This window comes from Eptatretus burgeri, chromosome 8 (genome assembly GCF_056783735.1).
Source record: "Eptatretus burgeri isolate ZD-2024b chromosome 8, Ebu_testis_v1, whole genome shotgun sequence".
Lineage (NCBI taxonomy): Eukaryota > Metazoa > Chordata > Myxini > Myxiniformes > Myxinidae > Eptatretus > Eptatretus burgeri.
Window position 1 is genome coordinate 87,198,811 of NC_140968.1, and position 18,012 is coordinate 87,216,822.

At 43.5% G+C, this 18,012-nt stretch overlaps 1 protein-coding gene across 4 annotated transcripts in view; it reads right to left on the reverse strand.

Moving 5' to 3' along the window:
* Nucleotides 1–18,012, reverse strand: part of LOC147022221 (protein sidekick-2-like) — a 676,300-nt gene that overhangs the window by 114,975 nt on the left and 543,313 nt on the right. For all 4 annotated transcript variants that reach the window (XM_085892916.1, XM_085892915.1, XM_085892914.1 and 1 more), the window contains one exon: nucleotides 4,838–5,039. In XM_085892916.1, the coding sequence (XP_085749042.1) occupies nucleotides 4,838–5,039 (202 nt within the window). The remainder of the gene's footprint in view (nucleotides 1–4,837; nucleotides 5,040–18,012) is intronic.

Genomic DNA, 18,012 nt, shown 5'->3' on the forward strand with positions numbered 1-18,012 from the left:
GGCTCCCCCGTTGAGAGAATCTGGTGAGCAGGATCAGCATCAGGAAAAAGGAGCCAAACAGCCGCAATTGACGCTCATGGACTATGCAGGTAACAAATCTCATTTAAGTCTCTCTCAGCAACCGCTCGTTGGATACAAAGTCCGACCAGTGACAGCCATGGATTCTCCAAAGAGACCTGGCACCAAAGGAATTAAGTCTCCATATTAGATCCTTGGTCAGAGTCCAAGTCTCCCATCCATAGAACAAGACTGGAAGCACCAAGGACCTGAAGACTCAGACTTTCTTTCTCCTGCACAGGTACCGGCAGCACCACACCCCATTATCTCATGAATCCATGACTCCCCAGGCCTGACCCAGACATCTGTTGACCTCTGGCTCACAGCCAGCAGAGACATTAATTTCACTGCCAAGGTAAGTGAATCTCTCCGTGACCTCAACATCATCGACCAAACAGACACAGACAGGAAAGCAGCATCCAAGATGTCATTGAAGGCCTGGATCTTCATTTGGACCCAGGAAACCCATAATCCCAGTGGCTCCGACTCCTCAATCAGCACCTCGAGGGCCCCCAAAAGGATATCTAAAGTCTTTGCCAAGATGACTGCATCATCTGCGAAATCAAGGTCAGAGATCTTGACATTCCCAAATGATGCACCGCAGCTTGATCTCTCCGACATCCTCCCCAGAATCCAGTCCATACAAGTGCAGAAAAGTGTGGGAGACAGTACACACACTTGAGGAACTCCAATAACAACTGGAAATAAGTCAGAGATGGTATCACCACATCTCACAGCACTCTCAGTACCAGTGTATAGTTCAGATATCAGATTGATCAGTTTTGGTGTCACCCCACAAAGACCAAGAATCCTCCAGAGGGCATCCCAATTCACTGAATCAAACGAGTTAAGAGATCAACATAGACTGCAAGCAGCCCCTGCCGAAACTCTCGTCTGTGTTCGGTGAGGACTCAAAGGGCAAGGATACGGTCAATCGTTGACCTCTCTGGTGTAAAGCCCGACTGCTCTGGACGCTGGTGCTCAAGCAGATGCTGGCAAACCCTATCAAGAATTATCCGAGCAAAGACCTTGCCTGGCACTGAGAGCAGCGTCACCCCTCGGTAGTTGTTGCAGTCTTGGCGATCATCCATCCCTTTCCAGAGAGGGACAATAAGGCCCCTCATCCAGTCAGTTGGGATGATGCCTGTGTTCCAGACAGAGCACAAAACTGCATGCAACGACATGAGTACAGCATTTCCACCAGCCTTGAGAAGTTCAGCATGGATGCCACATATCCCAGGAGCTTTACCCCATTTCAACCGGTTCACGTCAGCCTCCGTTTCCACAAACGAAGATGGACCACAGTTGAATGGAGGGTCAGCAAAAGGGACAGTAACACCCCTGACATCCAACTCTACAGCTGGTGGATCAGCCTGGTACAGCCGCTCAAAGTAACCGGCCCAGCGGGCCTTCACTTCAGACTCCTCTGTCAAGAGTCCACCACCCACCACTCTCATTGCAATACACTGCAATTCGTCTTTACCCTCCAGTGAGTTCCAAGACATCCACGGGCAACATCAAGGACGGTGGTCTTGAAGGCACTCCCCAACTCATCAGCATCCCCCAGAGCACTCAGACCACCCTAATCTCCACTGAACCTTTTCAAAACTCCTCAACGATCCTCTGATCATGGAGGTTGCCAACATCCAGCATTGGCTGGGATGGTACCATTCTCCTGGATTTAATCTGCAACTTCAAAGTTGCTGCAACAAGCCGGTGGTCAGAACTGAGGAACTGAGCACTCCGATAGACCCTGCAGTTCTGGATCATCCTCCAGTGACCATCAATGAGCACATGGTCAATTTACTTTGTTACACCACCAGCGTTGAAATACCAAGTCCAGCGATGAGCTTGTGGGCGCTGAAACCATGAACCAGCCATGACTTCTCGCAAAGTCAAGGAACTTGGTGCTTTCTCGTTCACAGGTCCTGACCCATGAGGACCAACACATGTCTCATAACCATCCCTATCTGGTCCAGTCAATGCATTGAAATCCCCCAAGACTGGAAGTGTATCTTGTCTGGGCACTGATCAACCACAGACTCGAGCGTGGCATGGAATGTATCCTTCACAGTGAAATCACTCTCCTCAGTCGGAGCATATACAGAGACGAAGGAAATGACACCCAAGGAGTGACGAATCCTTAGTCTCATAACACGCTCGTTGACCGGTGTTACCTTATCATTGGAATCAGATTATTGGACACAGCTACAGCAACTCCTTGGGCATGGTCATCATCAGAGCGACCAGACCAATAGTAGGTGTGAACCACCCACCATAATCTCGCCGTAATCTGGTCTCCGAACCTCAGAGAGAGCTGCAATACCGATGTCCAAACGCTTGAGCTCAGATGATAACAGAGACAGGTGATCATCCTCTCTTCAGGATAGGACATTCCAGGCACCCACCCGAAGGGACCGCCTCAGATTAACCCACAGAGACTGCCATCTGGTGGACGACACCTCAGCACCACCCTGACACACACAAGTGCAATCTGACCCGGGAAGGTTACCCCTTGGTTCCCGTCCTATCATCAAAGATTGGGGGTCCCGAAGGCTTTGCCCCAATCCCATCATCCGGTGAGCTGCCCTGTGAAGGGCAGCTACACAGGAGGTACTCCCACAGAGTGGGTTTTCAGATTTTTTTGTGCTTTTCGTATGTTTTACGGAAGAAGGGTTTTTCGGTGGTCGTAGTGCAAATCCTGCAACCAACCTCCATATAAAAATTTACTCAACTGCAGGAGGACGTCCGCAGACACAGTTGGGCACTAGATAAGAATGGCCGTTGGCTCACAAGGAGCTCCTCCGCCCTTTGACAGGTTTTGTTCTTAATCTTGCTGGGTGTCCATATCATACACCCTCCTCACCAAGAAACTTGGTGGGGGAGACTGTTTAGTCACCGCCAACCCGAGCATGAAACAGGTTCGTACAGGTTTACACGGTACATGTAGCAAGTCACAGATCTAATCTGATATGACCTGACAAAAGAGAGGAGGTTTGAAAATTTGCAGTGGGGAGGACATTTTAAGACAGGGTAGCAAAGGGTTTGAAGACTTGGGATTGGGGTGGGGGGCTTGAGGACTTGGGGTTGGGAGGGGTAGTTGAAGACTTGAAGTTGTATTATACATTACACAGAAGTTCTGTGGATTCCTGATCATATTATTATAATGAGTCTATTATTAGCCCACGTTGGACTTTGTCCGAAATGGGGCCTTGTGAATTTGATCTCGATTTTCATGTCTGTGCGTGCATGCATGCATGTGTGCATCCGCAACCATATCTCGGACATGTACGGACTGATTTTATTTGTACTTGGCACAAAGACAACACAGTCATGATGGTGTACATATGCACATCATTTTTTTTCGAGACTACATATAAAATGGCTGACTGGCAGCTATTTTAGTTGGAAAAAAAACCTGATGGTGACCACGTCCTCAACTATTTCTCGGATCAGCATTCACCAATGTTGTTAAAACTTGGCACTCAGATAATGAATGATGGCTTACATCTGCCCGTCCGTTCTTTTCGAGATCAGATCCAAGATGGCCATTTGGTGGCCATTTTAATTGCAAAAAAAAAAAACCCCGGTGTCGAACACCTCCTCAACCATTTCTCGGGCGTGCATTTACCGATCTTGTTTAAACTTGGCACACATATAAGGAATGATGGCTTACATCTGCGCTTCATTAATTTTTTTGAGATCAGATCCAAGATCACCGACTCGTGGCCATTTTGTTACTTAACGGTGTCCCCAACTATTTCTCAATCATGTATGGTTCGGTTTTGTTCATATTTGTCCCAAGCACAGTACATGATGGCCGACATGTGCTGCTCACTGTATTTTGCGATCTGATCAAAGATGGCCGACTGGAAGACTGGCAGCCATTTTTGTTGTACATAACTTTGGGCGAGCCCTTTAACTCCATGCAGCAAAATTACTCGAACAATGGGGGAAAAGACATTTTATGTCATTTTTACTTGTTACAAATATTTTTATGATATTATCTTTCAACATTATCAGCAATGTGAGCTTTCACATTGGCGAAGCAGATCGATACGAAAAGAGGTGTCTGTCTGTCTTGTGTCAATATTTTTCTCTGAGATGGCTGAACAGATATCCTCCAAACTTTCAGAGGTTGGATCAGTGAGTGTCGGGGAGTGTTTAATGCAAAAAAAAGTTTTTTGAAAAAAAACGTTTCTCTTTTGGGATTTTTTTATTTTTATTTTTATTTTCAAATCGTTCGATAGTCTCTAAGCCTTTGTAGCTATGTGAAAAGTGATATTAAATGATCCCCGACCGTATTCATTCGTGGGTGTAGGGAAGTGCTTTCGGCAACCACAAAAAAATTAATTTCTTCAAAATGTCAAGTGGGTTAGAACAGCACCGGGCAACACCGGTTCCCACCGGGCAACAACAGCTACCCACCGGGCAACACCGGGTAGCCCTGCTACTATTATAAATTGCAGGTGTGAAAATGTCATGTCAGTGTAAGGTTAAACTTGCTGTTCACACAAAGTTTCGATTTCTCCTAAAAAATAAGGACATTGGTTGAATATTCATTTTGAAAACCTTCGATTTTTAAGTTGCACAAACATCACCAACTCGCCAGATATTATAATCAAGGAAAACCCTTCAATAATGGTCAAACTTTTTTTTTCATCCTATCATATATTTACTCACAGAATGGGTCAGATAACGCACTCTTGATGTTATAGTGATTGCATCATGCAAGCCCTCAAAACCACCGACTGGTCTCTACAGCTTCTTTGTCACACACCTGTCAGCAGTGTATGTTGTAAGATGTGGTGGGACCCAAGGGCTGTGGGTGAACCAATGTCCATCAGGAAGAGAGCGAGCTTGCAGGATGTAATGACGAAGAGGTGCCGAATGGTCGTTTCCTGGATCCCAACTCATTGTGACACTTCTGGAACCGACCCATAACTTTGGAATGGCAAGTTTGCTGGGAGCATCGGGGTGGTCTTGGGGACGGGGTTAAAAGTTTGAGGTGCGACAAAGGAAAAAAAACATGAGAAATGGTAAGATTTAACAAGTGTTCCACAACATAATTAGCAGTAAATATATCAATTTTAAAATTATTTGAGAGATAAGTTTGTCAAAGATTGCAACAACAAATGGAACCCTGAGAGGTAAATTGGGCTATCCCACATACAGGGCCAAATTGAGATAAGTGCAGAAAAATTAATCTTCCAAAGTCAGGACACAGTTGTTTAATGACTACCCACCTTTCAATGGAAAAAAAATACTGCTGCCTTCCATTCTCTCTTGTGAAAATGGAAAACTTTCTGAGCTCACATTGCCCCTTGTACCGAGACAATCAGCCATTATGAATGCAAATGAAACCACGGTATATGGATGTAAAAGAAGGTGAAAGGAGTGAGAATTTTCTCTGTCAATTTCATCAAAAAACTAGAACGGCACTCGGTGGAGCACATACCTTCACCAGGCTGAACAGTTTACGTTTTGTATACCACTGATAGGCCAGATCTGCATTTGGACCGGAACCAAAATCTAACAAGTCTGTCCTTATTACCTACCCAACTCATCTCCCAAGTTTCATCAGAATACATCCATACCTACTTGAGATATCATGCTATGTATAGTTTTGGCCCGATCTCTCAATTGTGAAGAATCGTAAAAAACAAAACAAAAAAAAAAAAAATTAGTATCTGGAGACAGATCTTCACCAAAATCGAATCAATTCGTCCTTGTCACAAACCAAACTCATCCACCAAGTCTTCTTATCATCTGTCCATAACATTTTAAAATATCCTGCTAGATATCGTTTTTGGATGCATCTCTCAATGGTGAAGATTCACTGAATATAATGCTCTGTAATCTCATGTGAATAATTAATGCTCCATATGCAAACACTCGACTATACGAGGTCCGTCTAAAAAGTAATGGGACTGAGCCTGCTGTGTGCTCCACTGACACAACTTGAATGAACGGGTTGCGTCACAGTCTTTCGCAACATTCCAGCAAATATATGTTTATATATAAATATGTATGATTGGTGATGGTTGACTGCACTCATTGTGTGATTTTTTACAGGTCGTGCGTTACACGTTGTCTAGTCTGAGTCGTCGCGCTATGAGTCGTGAGCAGAGAGCCAATCTGAAGTTTCTTGCCAAGCTTGGAAAAACACCTTCCGAATCCTTCACAATGCTGCAGCAAGTCTATGGGGAAGAAACGATGTCACGTACACGTGCATTAGAATGGCACAAAAGGTTCAAAGAGGGACGGGATGAGGTTTACGATGATCCACGGTCTGGAAGACCTTCAACGAGCAGAACGGCGGACAACATCGAGCGTGTGAAGCAGATGGTGCGCGCAGATCGTCGACTCATGGTGCGGATGATTGCTGAGGAACTTTCCATCAACAAGGACACTGTCTGGAGCATCATCACTGAAAATCTCGAAATGCGCAAGGTGTACGCAAAGATGGTCCCCAAGCTGTTGTCTGAGGACCAGAAACAGCAAAGAGTGACTCTCTGTCAAGACATTATCGAGCGTCTCAAGGACGATCCAGACCTGCTCGGGAGAGTCATTACTGGCGATGAATCGTGGATATTCGAATACGATCCCGAGACCAAACGGCAGAGTCATCAGTGGAAAAGTCCGTCATCACCAAGACAAAAGAAAGCAAGGATGTCGAAGTCGAAGGTAGAGGTGATGCTCATCACGTTTTTCGACATCAAGGGCATCGTCCACTTCAAGTTTCTACCACAGGGTCAAACAGTGAATCAATACGTGTACAAGGAGATCCTCCAGCGCCTCATGAGATCAGTCTGGGACAAGAGGAGGGATCTGTGGGAGAACAACGCCTGGGTGCTCCACCATGACAACGCCCCTGCTCACAGTGCCCTGAGCATCCGACAGTTCCTGGCGGAGAGGAACGTGCCAACTCTGGAGCAACCCCCGTATTCGCCAGACTTGGCCCCTTGTGATTTTTTCCTATTCCCCAAGCTCAAGGGGGTGATCAAGGGGACCCAATTCCCTGATGTGGAGGCCATCAAAAGGGCCGTGATGACGGAGCTCCGGAGGATTACAGAAGAAGCCTTCCGGGGGTGCATCGAAGCATGGAAGAAGAGGATGGACAATTGTGTCAGACTGGAGGGAAACTATTTTGAAGGGGACAAGCTGTGATTTCATTATATTTTTTGGAATAAAATTTCTATGAAGTCATTCCCGTTACTTTTAGACGGACCTCATATGTCTTTGTTTGAAAGACAACAATATATGTAAATGAAAGAAAATAGAAAGCCAATGAAAGTCATGAGTGCGACTTGTTTTGTTTACTCAAACCTGTGACCTTCACTACACCGTTGTGAAAATGCACCAATACTTAACAAGCTCCGTCATGTTACATACTGAAGTGTTGTGCAAATGTTTCACCGTTCTCCTCCTTGGTGCTCTCGAGTTATTATAACTACATGCTGCAACCTGGAATGCAACCATAACTAAAACATTGAAGAATCGTGAGAATTTTTATGAATCAACTCCACTTTCGCCAAGTTTGAAGAAGAGTTCAAAATGTTCGCCTTCCTCATTCATATCGCTCTTTCATTATGCTTAAAAATTGCACACTCGAACCTGAGACTTTCAGTGCTGTATAATTGTAATCGTGCTGAAGTGACGTCATCACAACAACCTGACGTTAAAGCTAATTTATATTCGGTGTTTAAGAGGAGATTATGTTCAATACTGTGCAGCTTCCTTTTTGCATACACATATCTCGTAATACCCGTCAACTTACATGATGAGGAAACTTGCAGGTGTAGTGTAGAGGAGTGAATCATGTAGCTTTGATCAGTCCCTGCACTAAATAATTCAGATTTCGTGTTGAGACCATCTCCACATCAATTGTCATACTTCCACTGTGTTGCATTTTTACCTCCGCCACCAAAGGTGAACGAGGTTATGTTTTCACCCCTCTATATGTTTGTTTGTTGGGTGGTCGCTAGACTACCGTTATTTTCAGGTTTTCCGTCTGTCTGTTTGTTTGTAATGGACAGCTCTGGAGGCCAGAGGAGTCAACCGATTTTGATGAAAATTGACAGGTAGGTTCATACCAGGATCTAGTTGTACGCTTTTGATTACCGTTGCTATGGACACCACCGTTATCTAGCAACGGGACTTTGAAATTTTTGAAAAAAATCCGAAAAATATTTACATATTTTTTTTTTCGAAAATCAAAAATCGGCTTCCAGGCTTTTATGCGCACTATAATCAACCTCTGTCAAAAATTTTCAGCCCGATCCATCAAAAACTGTATGACTAGTATGCAAATATATAACGACCACCCATGTCGCCTACCGGCTTGCTTGTCTGTCTGTCTGTCTGTCTGTCTGTGTGCACGATATCTCAAAAAGTTGTGGACGGATTCGGACGAAACATGGTGGACATGTTGGGGGTGTGATAAGGAAGAATTGTTTCCATCTTGGTGAAGATCCGAATCCGGATCCGATAATTTTTATGGTGATTCTTCACCATTGAGAGATTGGGCCAAAAATGATATGTTGCACGTTGCAAAAATGTATTGGGCCCAATATGTTCTCGTGGATCAGGCATTACGTGGTGGAGGTATGCGCTCACCCGAGCGCCCTTCTAGTTAATTGAGTTCTCGGCTCTTGATGCTGTTATCGATAAGCTGTGAAATGAAAACAACAGATGATGGTGAGGTGGAGTGGGGCAGTGTGGATGAGTGTACAGACTACCACTTGCATATCAGAAAGGAAAAACCCATGTAGGTACGAGTCAGAAGAATGGTGAGGAGGTGTACAGTTCCACAATTAAATAGAATATCAATGTTAATTTATTCTTTCATGTCCAAGCTCTTCCATGATATTAAAAAACAACAACAAAGTACATTACAAAGCATTGGGTTGTGTGTTGGCAATGAAGGAGGAGGAAAAAAGCCAAATCAATCTCGAAAACCAGTTTAAAACTTCTTCAAATAATAATGTGGCCCATTTTATGAGGAAAAGTAAAATACTTGCAGATGTATTATTAACTAGAGAGTTCATAGAACCACCGTGCTGTCTTGAGAAACAAGGAGATGAGCGGGGTCTACGAGCGGCAAATCTGATTGGTCGTGATGGCGTAAAATTCCGTAATATTTTGTCTAAGCACTGCTAAACGGGTTTTTGAAAGTGTCAAAAAAGTGATTTGTGTTCTACAGTGTTCAAGTTTTGCATCAAGCAATTGCAAGGAAGGAATTTTTATGCGCAGGAGGAGGCCGTTGGGCCCATCATGCCTGCACCACACCAATACCAGATTTCATAAATCCATCAATACCCCTTCTCTTCATGTGTAGCCTTTTGGCTGCTACACGGGTACTCATTTCACCGACCTCAGAAGGATGACAGGCTGTCGACCCCCTGGTGTTAATTCAGCGGGTAACAGGGCTTGAACTCAGGACTCGAGGATCCCAAGCAACCATCCTAACCGCTAAGCAAACAACAGACCACATTAGTTATTTGTGCCTGTTGTTTGTGTCCTTTATGACATCGTTATAAAAACAGTAATTTTCCTGTTTGGAATGATTTTCAAATTTGTTTGACTGCCAGACAGAGTCAAAAAAAAAATCTCACTCCTCTCTGTGCACGTGCGATCAGGACAAAGTCAAAGCCAAAGTTCTGCTAAGCTACAAGTTTGTTTCCTGATTTGTGTTCAAAATAAAACTTTCATTTGAAATTAAGTTGTTCCTCAATCATAAATTGATGCTTGTAGACATAAGAACAGACAGACAGACAGACAGACAGACATGAACCAATTGCTTAACCCGACTTTTTGTTTCGTGTGCGTGGGGTAACTACAAGGAGAGGCATCAATGCGTGTGGTGTCCCTCGGATAGATGTTAAACTGGGAGTCCTGTCTGCTGGCATTATTTGGTGGAACTTAAAGATCCCATGGTGTCCTTGCAAAGAGTAGGCGAGCTATCTCCAACATCCTGGCCAAATTCCAAATTCCTTGTCTAACCTCCAAAGTTGAATATGTCGGGTTGGGCCCACCAGTTCACGAAAGACCCGGGCCAAACGTTCCCTGCCTTGCCCCCATGAGAAGGCGGCAATAATTATGGCCTCGAAAGAACAACAATGAACATTAATAGCTGCAATGACAAAATGCAGATATTGAAATAGAATGAATTACTCAAAAAATAAATTTAATCTTGCAACAGTATAAATCCAAATGTCACTTTTTTTAACCGGAATGGCGACGGTGAAGCCATGTTCCGAACAGTTGCGGTCAGCATTGGGGGTACTGCATGTGCGGATGCCAATGCAGATGCTGCAGATGCATGTGAGAATTATGGTGTGGAAGATGTGGGTGCGGTGGGTGGGCATTAGATGGAGATGCACGGGAAAGAAGCTAGGGATATTTTTTGTCACAGAAGAGGCAGTTATGTGTGTGGCCTCTTCATTTAGTGACTGGGATTAAAAAAAAACATATATAGGATTTTGTGTTATTTCAGAGGGGCGAGTGTGACAAATATCGATAGATGTTTGGATGATGTTTTGTTGGGTCGTGGTGGAGGGATATTGGTTGGGGTGCATGTGTTTGCCAACGATGTGGGAATAATATCTTCAGAGGACTTGAATTAATGGATTATATATCGATTGAAAGGGGCTTCAATGTAATTTTCATGGGATTCTTGTGATAATGTCTGACAGTGGGTAATTTGCAAGTAGAGGGATACATGTTAACCTGTGGTTGGAGAAATGGTGTGGGCAGCATGGATTTGGGTTTTCAAACCACCGGGAGTCTTTTAGAAGGAAAAGGGAGTGTTTCAACAATGATGGCAATAAATGAAACAGAAAGGAGGCAGCAAAGTGTTCAGTGGGAAGTGAAGAGGAATTCAAGACTTTTTTTCGGCTAGAGGATGGTGGAGATGCTGTTTATGGGGGAATTGCTGCTAATGCTATGGTTGGTGGGGACAGACAACAAAGTGTGGTTCTAGGAGGGAGAAAGGTAAGTATTTTAAATGGGAATGGCAGGATTTTAAATAATAAGACATGAGCTCTTAACCACATATAAAAGCTTTCATCTGCAGTCTGATGTAGAACTGCTCTCCCGTATGGGCTGGTGCTCCTGCCTCACACCTAGCTCGGCTTCATGCTGTGGAAACCAAGGCTATTAGGATCATTGGTATCTCCTACAATGAAGCTGAGTCTTTGGATCATTCACTCTCTCACCGCAGATAGGTCGGTGGTCTTTCTATCTTCTACCAACTCCTCTCGAGTCTTGCACCCGTTGCTCTGTCTGTGCTCTGTCCCCCTAATATTTCCTCAGGGCGCTCGAGGTCTGCCGGCAACCCCCTTCAGGTGAAACTGCAAAATTCAAGAATCACTGCTCACATTCACTCTTTCATTCCTCTTTTTTTTTACCCCGCTTCTGGAACAAACTCCCACACTCACTTCAATCTCACTCTTCCCTCCAAACTCCCACACTATCTTCCCTCCAGGTCTTCAAAACAGCTGTTCACCACCACCTCATATCTCCGCCCATCCAAAACCATGATCTTTTCTCTCCCCATTATCCCACCTCTTTCAAATTCCCTGTTTTCCTTACTAAAAGTCCCTGTGGTGTCCATCTTGTTTACCCCGTGTACCACGGACCTTCCCTCTCTCCTCCACAGTTCTCCTAATGTCCCTGTTACCTACTGTTGTTGTGCTTCCCTCTCTCACCCCCCCATCCCTCTTGTGTCCTGCTCCTTTTATTATATGTTCTGTGTTAGCTCGTATATGAGCCTCAACTAAGTATACAAAAAAAAGATGGAAGAGCTCAAGTCTAAAGGAGATAGAGAGGAGTACATTCTAGTTGCAGTAAGTGAGACTTGGTTTAAATGAGGAGAGTAGTTGGAGCACAGGACTAGAAAGCTGTAAGATGTAACAGTGTGAAAGGTAATTGAAGGTAGGAGGAGATGTGGCAATCTGGCTAAAATACAAAACTCGATCGAGAGTAAGAAATGACATTGAGGGGGGATTTAATGTGTAGGATTGTGTGTGTGAATCGAGATTCGTAAGATACTTGGAGGATGCACTTGTCAGGCTCCTGGAATGTGGGAGGAGCAGGAAAGAGTGATTAATAAATGATTCAGAAAGACGTAGCATGTTGATTGTGGGGGGATTTAAATTTGCCAGGGATAGATTGGGTTCAGGAATTGGGAAAGAGCAGAACCGAGGAGGATTTTCGAAATCGATTCCAGGATTGTTTTTTTCAGCTAGTTTGTAGAAAAGTACAAGAGGGGCTGGGAGGGAGCTGTGGGGGTTGCGGTGTTTGATCTTTATTTTAAGCAATGATCCCAATCTGGTGGAGGAGGTGAAGGTCGAAGAACATGAGGGTAAAATTGATAACAGTGTATGCAACTACAATGTTGAGATGTGAAGTTTCGGATAGTAAAGTGAGACTGTTAGATTTCAGGAAGGGAAACTCCAATCATGGAAATTTATATTTATTCATGAATGGGGTATGAATGCCACAAATCCGGCTGTTAAATGGCACATTTGCATGAGGCGCTTGGTGGAGGGATTAAAAGAGCTACTTTTAATGGCCCCAATTACTCCCACCTTGGTAGGTTGGTCAGGGAAATGTTTTTCCCCAAGGCTTTCACAAACTAACCTGACGTTTGACTGATGGTGGCTGGAACTTGTAATATGTTCAGAGTACAGGCGGTAACTCACCTTCTCTTCATAAATGTCCAGCGATCAATGATAACGGATGGGACACCAAGCTCAATGTCAATCCGAGGGACGATGCACTTTGAAATGTAATGCCCTGCCTGTGAATCACCAACCTCACAATGTATAGTTTGATCGGGATATGAACCCAGACTATGTAGGTATAGAGTTGCCAATTTGGACTGGTTTTCATGGTACACTACCATTTTTATACCAAATTTACCAACTACTGTGTTACAACATTAACCGAACATTTTTTTTCAGTTTTTCTCGTTTCTCTACCGTCTCAGGCTGGAAAGCAGACAAGCTGCATGCCGATGGTTGCCCACAATTGTTGCACTTGGTGATGTCAGCCATTTGCATCACTCGTCATCTTTGAACCTCTTTGTGCTCAATGGCTGCTTCCCAATTGGCTGCAGTTCATAATTCATCCACAAACGTTCCTCTGATTCTTTCAAAGGCCTGTTGGCTTGTTACCGGCCACATAACTGGTGTCCCACATGAAGTAACGGATGCCTCAATCGCCGTTGTCATGACGCATATTCACAATCGTATCCAGCCAGCCACAATGATTGGTGTAAACTTGAGCTGCTGCAAACTGTCCAATGACTGGTGCAAGCTGTCTGGGGCTGTTCCTTCTTCTGAGAGGGACAAACCCTTTCTCAAGTTTCTTGCATTCCAGGCAGCATCTCACCGTGATTTCCTAACATTCAGCAATGATGGATAAATCAATCAGTTTTGGGTTGATTTTTCACACGTCTTGGGTCGAACAACAGATCAGCCTGTTTAACCCACTCTGTGAAAGCTGGCTGAATAAAACCTTCTGATTCCCTCACAACAATGCATTCTGTGAAAATATGTTCAGCCTGTTGGGCAATCTTGAAACAGAGGTGCTATTGGTCGATGGAATGGACAATGACAGCGCCAGCCTCAATGCAGATGTTGGCATGCGCAACACATTTTACAGCCATGTTTGGTGCAAGGGTGAACTTCTTCAACTATGTTCAATATTTTGAATGGAACCTTCTCAGCTCACCTCGTCAAAAAAAAAAAAATCAAAAAAAATCACACAAACACGGAAGAAGCACTTACAAACGCTGCAAAAGTTTCAAGATCGTAGGAGTAAAAGCTGCCTATTCTCCATCACACTGAACCGAGTACCAGATAACAAACAAGATAAATCATTCCAGTTCTCTTACGTTCTTACAAATGGAACACATATCCGGGATGCTGACCAGTATTGGGGGCATGATGAAGCTTTCGGTTGTTTTTCTTCAACATTCATCAAAATAAAGATGATTCCCATCCACAGGCTTGGTGTTGGCTTAACGGTTAAGGTGGCTGGCTTAAGATCTTAGGGTCTTGAGTTCAAGCCTCCGTCGTGCCTTTGAATTAACACCGGGTAGCGTTGACTCAGCCTGTCATCCTTCCGAGGTCAGCAAAATTAACATCAGCTAACTGGCAACAGTGGAATTGCATCAGCGGCGCAGCCGTGCCCCAGAAGATGATGCAATCAAGCAGCAACAGTCTGCATACTAACAAATAAATAAATAAGTTTCCATCCATGTTTGTTGTATGTAATATATGTGTTCGAACGAGGTTATATTAGTTCAACTGTTACAACAGATATTTGAGTTTGAACTTTTCTAAACAAAATAAAGATAAATATTTGAAGGTTAAAAAGAAGGTATTCAAATTATTCATCATTACGACCTTACCATTTGTTCATATTTGCCTTTGTTTAACCAGAAATACCTCGAATATATGAAATGCTATTATTCAGTTTTCCATAATTCTTCACTTTTGAAATCCTTTCTCGATGTGGAATAGTTGGGCCATTTCATTGGATGGGATTTTGTTCTCACACACCCACAGACTAAGGTGTTGAAAGGATCGCCAAGTTCAGCAAAAATGGATGACTCTGTGATAATTATCAAAGTAAATAAAAACATAGGGAAGGAAGTATAGGATAGCCTGGAGCAACTGCAGCTGTGCTACACCAAACTTGACAGTTCATTTAGCTGGAATGGCTTGGCAGAGAACAATAAAGCATGTATTCCTATTTGCTCCTTTCATTGTTTTTGAAGGATTGAAGTTTGTGTGACAGATACTTCGTATGGATAGCTGAAGTAGTGCAGACTATGAAACTATGGAGGTTACTTCTGGTACTCCTCCTCCCCCTCCATTCAGACCAGCCCTGACCACCTAAATCCCATGGAGTCCACCCTTTGGTTTGCTTCGTCTTGTTGGCAGCCATTTAGCTCAAAGGAAAATGTGCTTCCTCCGTATATTTTTAGACCAAAATGTAAAGGCTGGTGTTGGATTTGCAGCTGCAGTGGCTGGCTTGGGATCTTAAGGTCCTGAGTTCAAGCCATGTTGGCTGCTGAATTAATACCAGTTGGGGTTGACTCAGCCTGTCACCACCACCCAAGCCCACTTCCTTCAATTCCCCTGCTTTCCTTCCTGAAAGTCCCTGCAATGTCCATCTTCTCTTCCCCATGTTCCCCGTCCCATCCCTCTCCCTTCCACAGATCTCCTAATGTGTCTGTTCCCCACTGTTTTGTCCCTCCCACTCCTGCCCCTCTTGTCTCATGCCCCCGTGCTGTGCGTTGTGTGTTAGCTCTCACACGAGCCTCGACAAGGCATAAAAAAAATCCTTCCACGGTAGTTGAAATGAGTACCAGCATACTGGTAGAGGGGAACAGCATCAGCAGCACAGCTGTGCCCCAACAAAATGATAGCTACCCAGCAGCCAAGCTGCCATATGCAAGAAGAAGAATGATCAAAATAAAAGGAAATGTTTTTCTTTCAAAGGTCCATCCCAATTCCGATACGCCCACAGATCGGTTCATCAGGACATATCAGGGACGGTGCATTGGGATTTCAGTTTCACACCTCAATCAATGTTTAGCTTAACATCGGGAAATTAGGTACTTCACACTTTTGTGATGCCCAACTTGTAAGCACAATCGGGGCTTTGGCTCTCATGCAGAGCGAGTTCTCAAGAAGAACCAGATGTTATTCTATGCTCGGCATGCAACAGGGAGAAGCTCTGCGTTATGAACCAAAGGGAGCACACATTACAAAACAATAGGGCAAAAAGGAAATTGCAAGTCAAGTTTGCGATTAAAGGACTTAACGTGAAATGTAACTCAGCTGAAGAGTAACTTGGCAACTCCGATTTTCTGGCAAATGTGAGAAGTTACTTTGGCAGAAGGTGAAGGTTACAGGGGAATGCAGCAGGCTGCAATCTGTGCTCTCCTTTCCACCCACATGTATGCTTTATAATTACCTTTAATTGCAAACTCAACATTCCAGGTCTCGGTACATGACAACACATGGCACGAGGTTACATTAGAGCCTCTTCACCCTTGAACAAAGTACAAAGGACAGCTGTGAAATATTAAGGCTCCAAGTTTGCATTTTGAAATTACATCATAATGAAATTCCCCCAAAAAATGTTTATTTTGTTATAAAAAGTCAAAAACATGAAATAATGCAGAAAAACTTTGTAATTACCTTCGCCGAAGGAGAAAAGCTCACTTTTGTTTTTTTTGTTTTTTTTAAATAAGGTTCGCTTGGCTGTGCTTGGATGGGTTTGAGGGTAGAGGAGTAGCAGCTGATGTGTGAATCCTATCCAGTTCCTCCTGATGACTTCATCATTGCTTTTTGCTTGTTTTGGCTTACTTCTGATTATTCCAATACAGGACCATACCTATTTGGTCTTCTGTACCTACTGAATAATGAATAATGACAAATAAACGTCATGGGTCAGGGTCAGGTGTCCAATCAAAGTGGGATGTCTTGGTACCCGGTCATCACTGCTTGCAGTTATAAAGTGGCAGTTCTAATTATGTCTCTTATTCATTACGGAACACACCAATACACAAACGCCACACAAAAACAAGTCCTGGCGAGGGTCTGCAATCTCTGATTGCTCTTTTTCTTGTTAATTGCTGCTTATTTCGGCATGAATTTGTCTTCCAAAATGAGGAAGGCAATCAACTATAAGGGTTTTATTTAGTTTTGGAATTTGACTGCATATTTATTATTATCCCTATGCTTTTTGAAAAATAACTAGGGGATATTGTAATCAGCTCCGTCTGTCTGTCCGTCCATCCGTTGGTTCGTTCGTCTGTCTGTCTGCCACGCTATCTCCTCCTAAATGGTTGGGCAGAAAGTCACCAACGTGGCAGTTATGATTTCCACATGACAAGAAGGTACAAGAGGAGTCATATTTGGCCCCACCCACTGTGGTGGGGTCAAAAGGTCAAATCCCGAAAAATGCAATTATTGGCACATTTTAAAATGAAACTTTATGTGTGCAATCAATGTTTGCGGGTGCATGAAATATTTAACGATTTTTTGGGTTTGACTTCCGGTTCATGTCTCAGAAGGTGGGGACTTAAGGTCAACAAGGGTCAAAACGGGGGGAAAAAAAAATGAACTCAAAATTTGATATCGGCTCATTCCCGGTGGAATATTTTTGGCCATCTTTCAACTTTGCTTTAGGTGGGAAGGATTTCGCACAATCGTCTTCGCTCTAGTTTGGATTTAAAGTGGAGATGTACAGAAAATGATCTGCATAATATGGAAATAATATGGTAGAATTTTTAGACCCAACCAGCAGTCACGTGCTGAATCATGACACAAGGAGCACCCACATGCTGCATAACATGCCAGCGACAATCCAGATAAAGGATTTTAATCATTACTTTATGAAAACTAAGTTAAGTCTAAAAAGAATTACCATGCCATTCACATTTTCAGTAAAATTCCTGCTGCTAATTAATGACCTTCAGGGAAGAGGTCATCTATAAGTTTGGGTTGGTCTATAGAGCTGCTAGAAATCTCCTTAAAGAAACAGAAGAAAAAGTTTTTGAAACTCCCAGGCATTAAGCTCTGCTCTTTCATGTCAAAAAAAAATCTCCACTTTCAATAGTTAAAAAAATCTTCGCAAACAGAACTATGAAACCTCATTGCTACGAGCCAAAAACAATTCTGATCGACGTAACGCTTTACTCTTCCATAGAGTCAAAAACCTTGCAATATAAAGTTGATGTTTCACATGAGGTGGTGAAGCAAAGAGCTTGAAAATCTGTCATCACAGTGAAGTCCATGGTCTCTGTTTTCTGCAAACTCTTTTCTGATGTTACATCACTTGCCATCACCACAATCAACCTCTTCTCAAGTTCAAACAATCATGAAGGTACGAAAATTATTCTACCCCTCTTTGTTGTATACTACATCT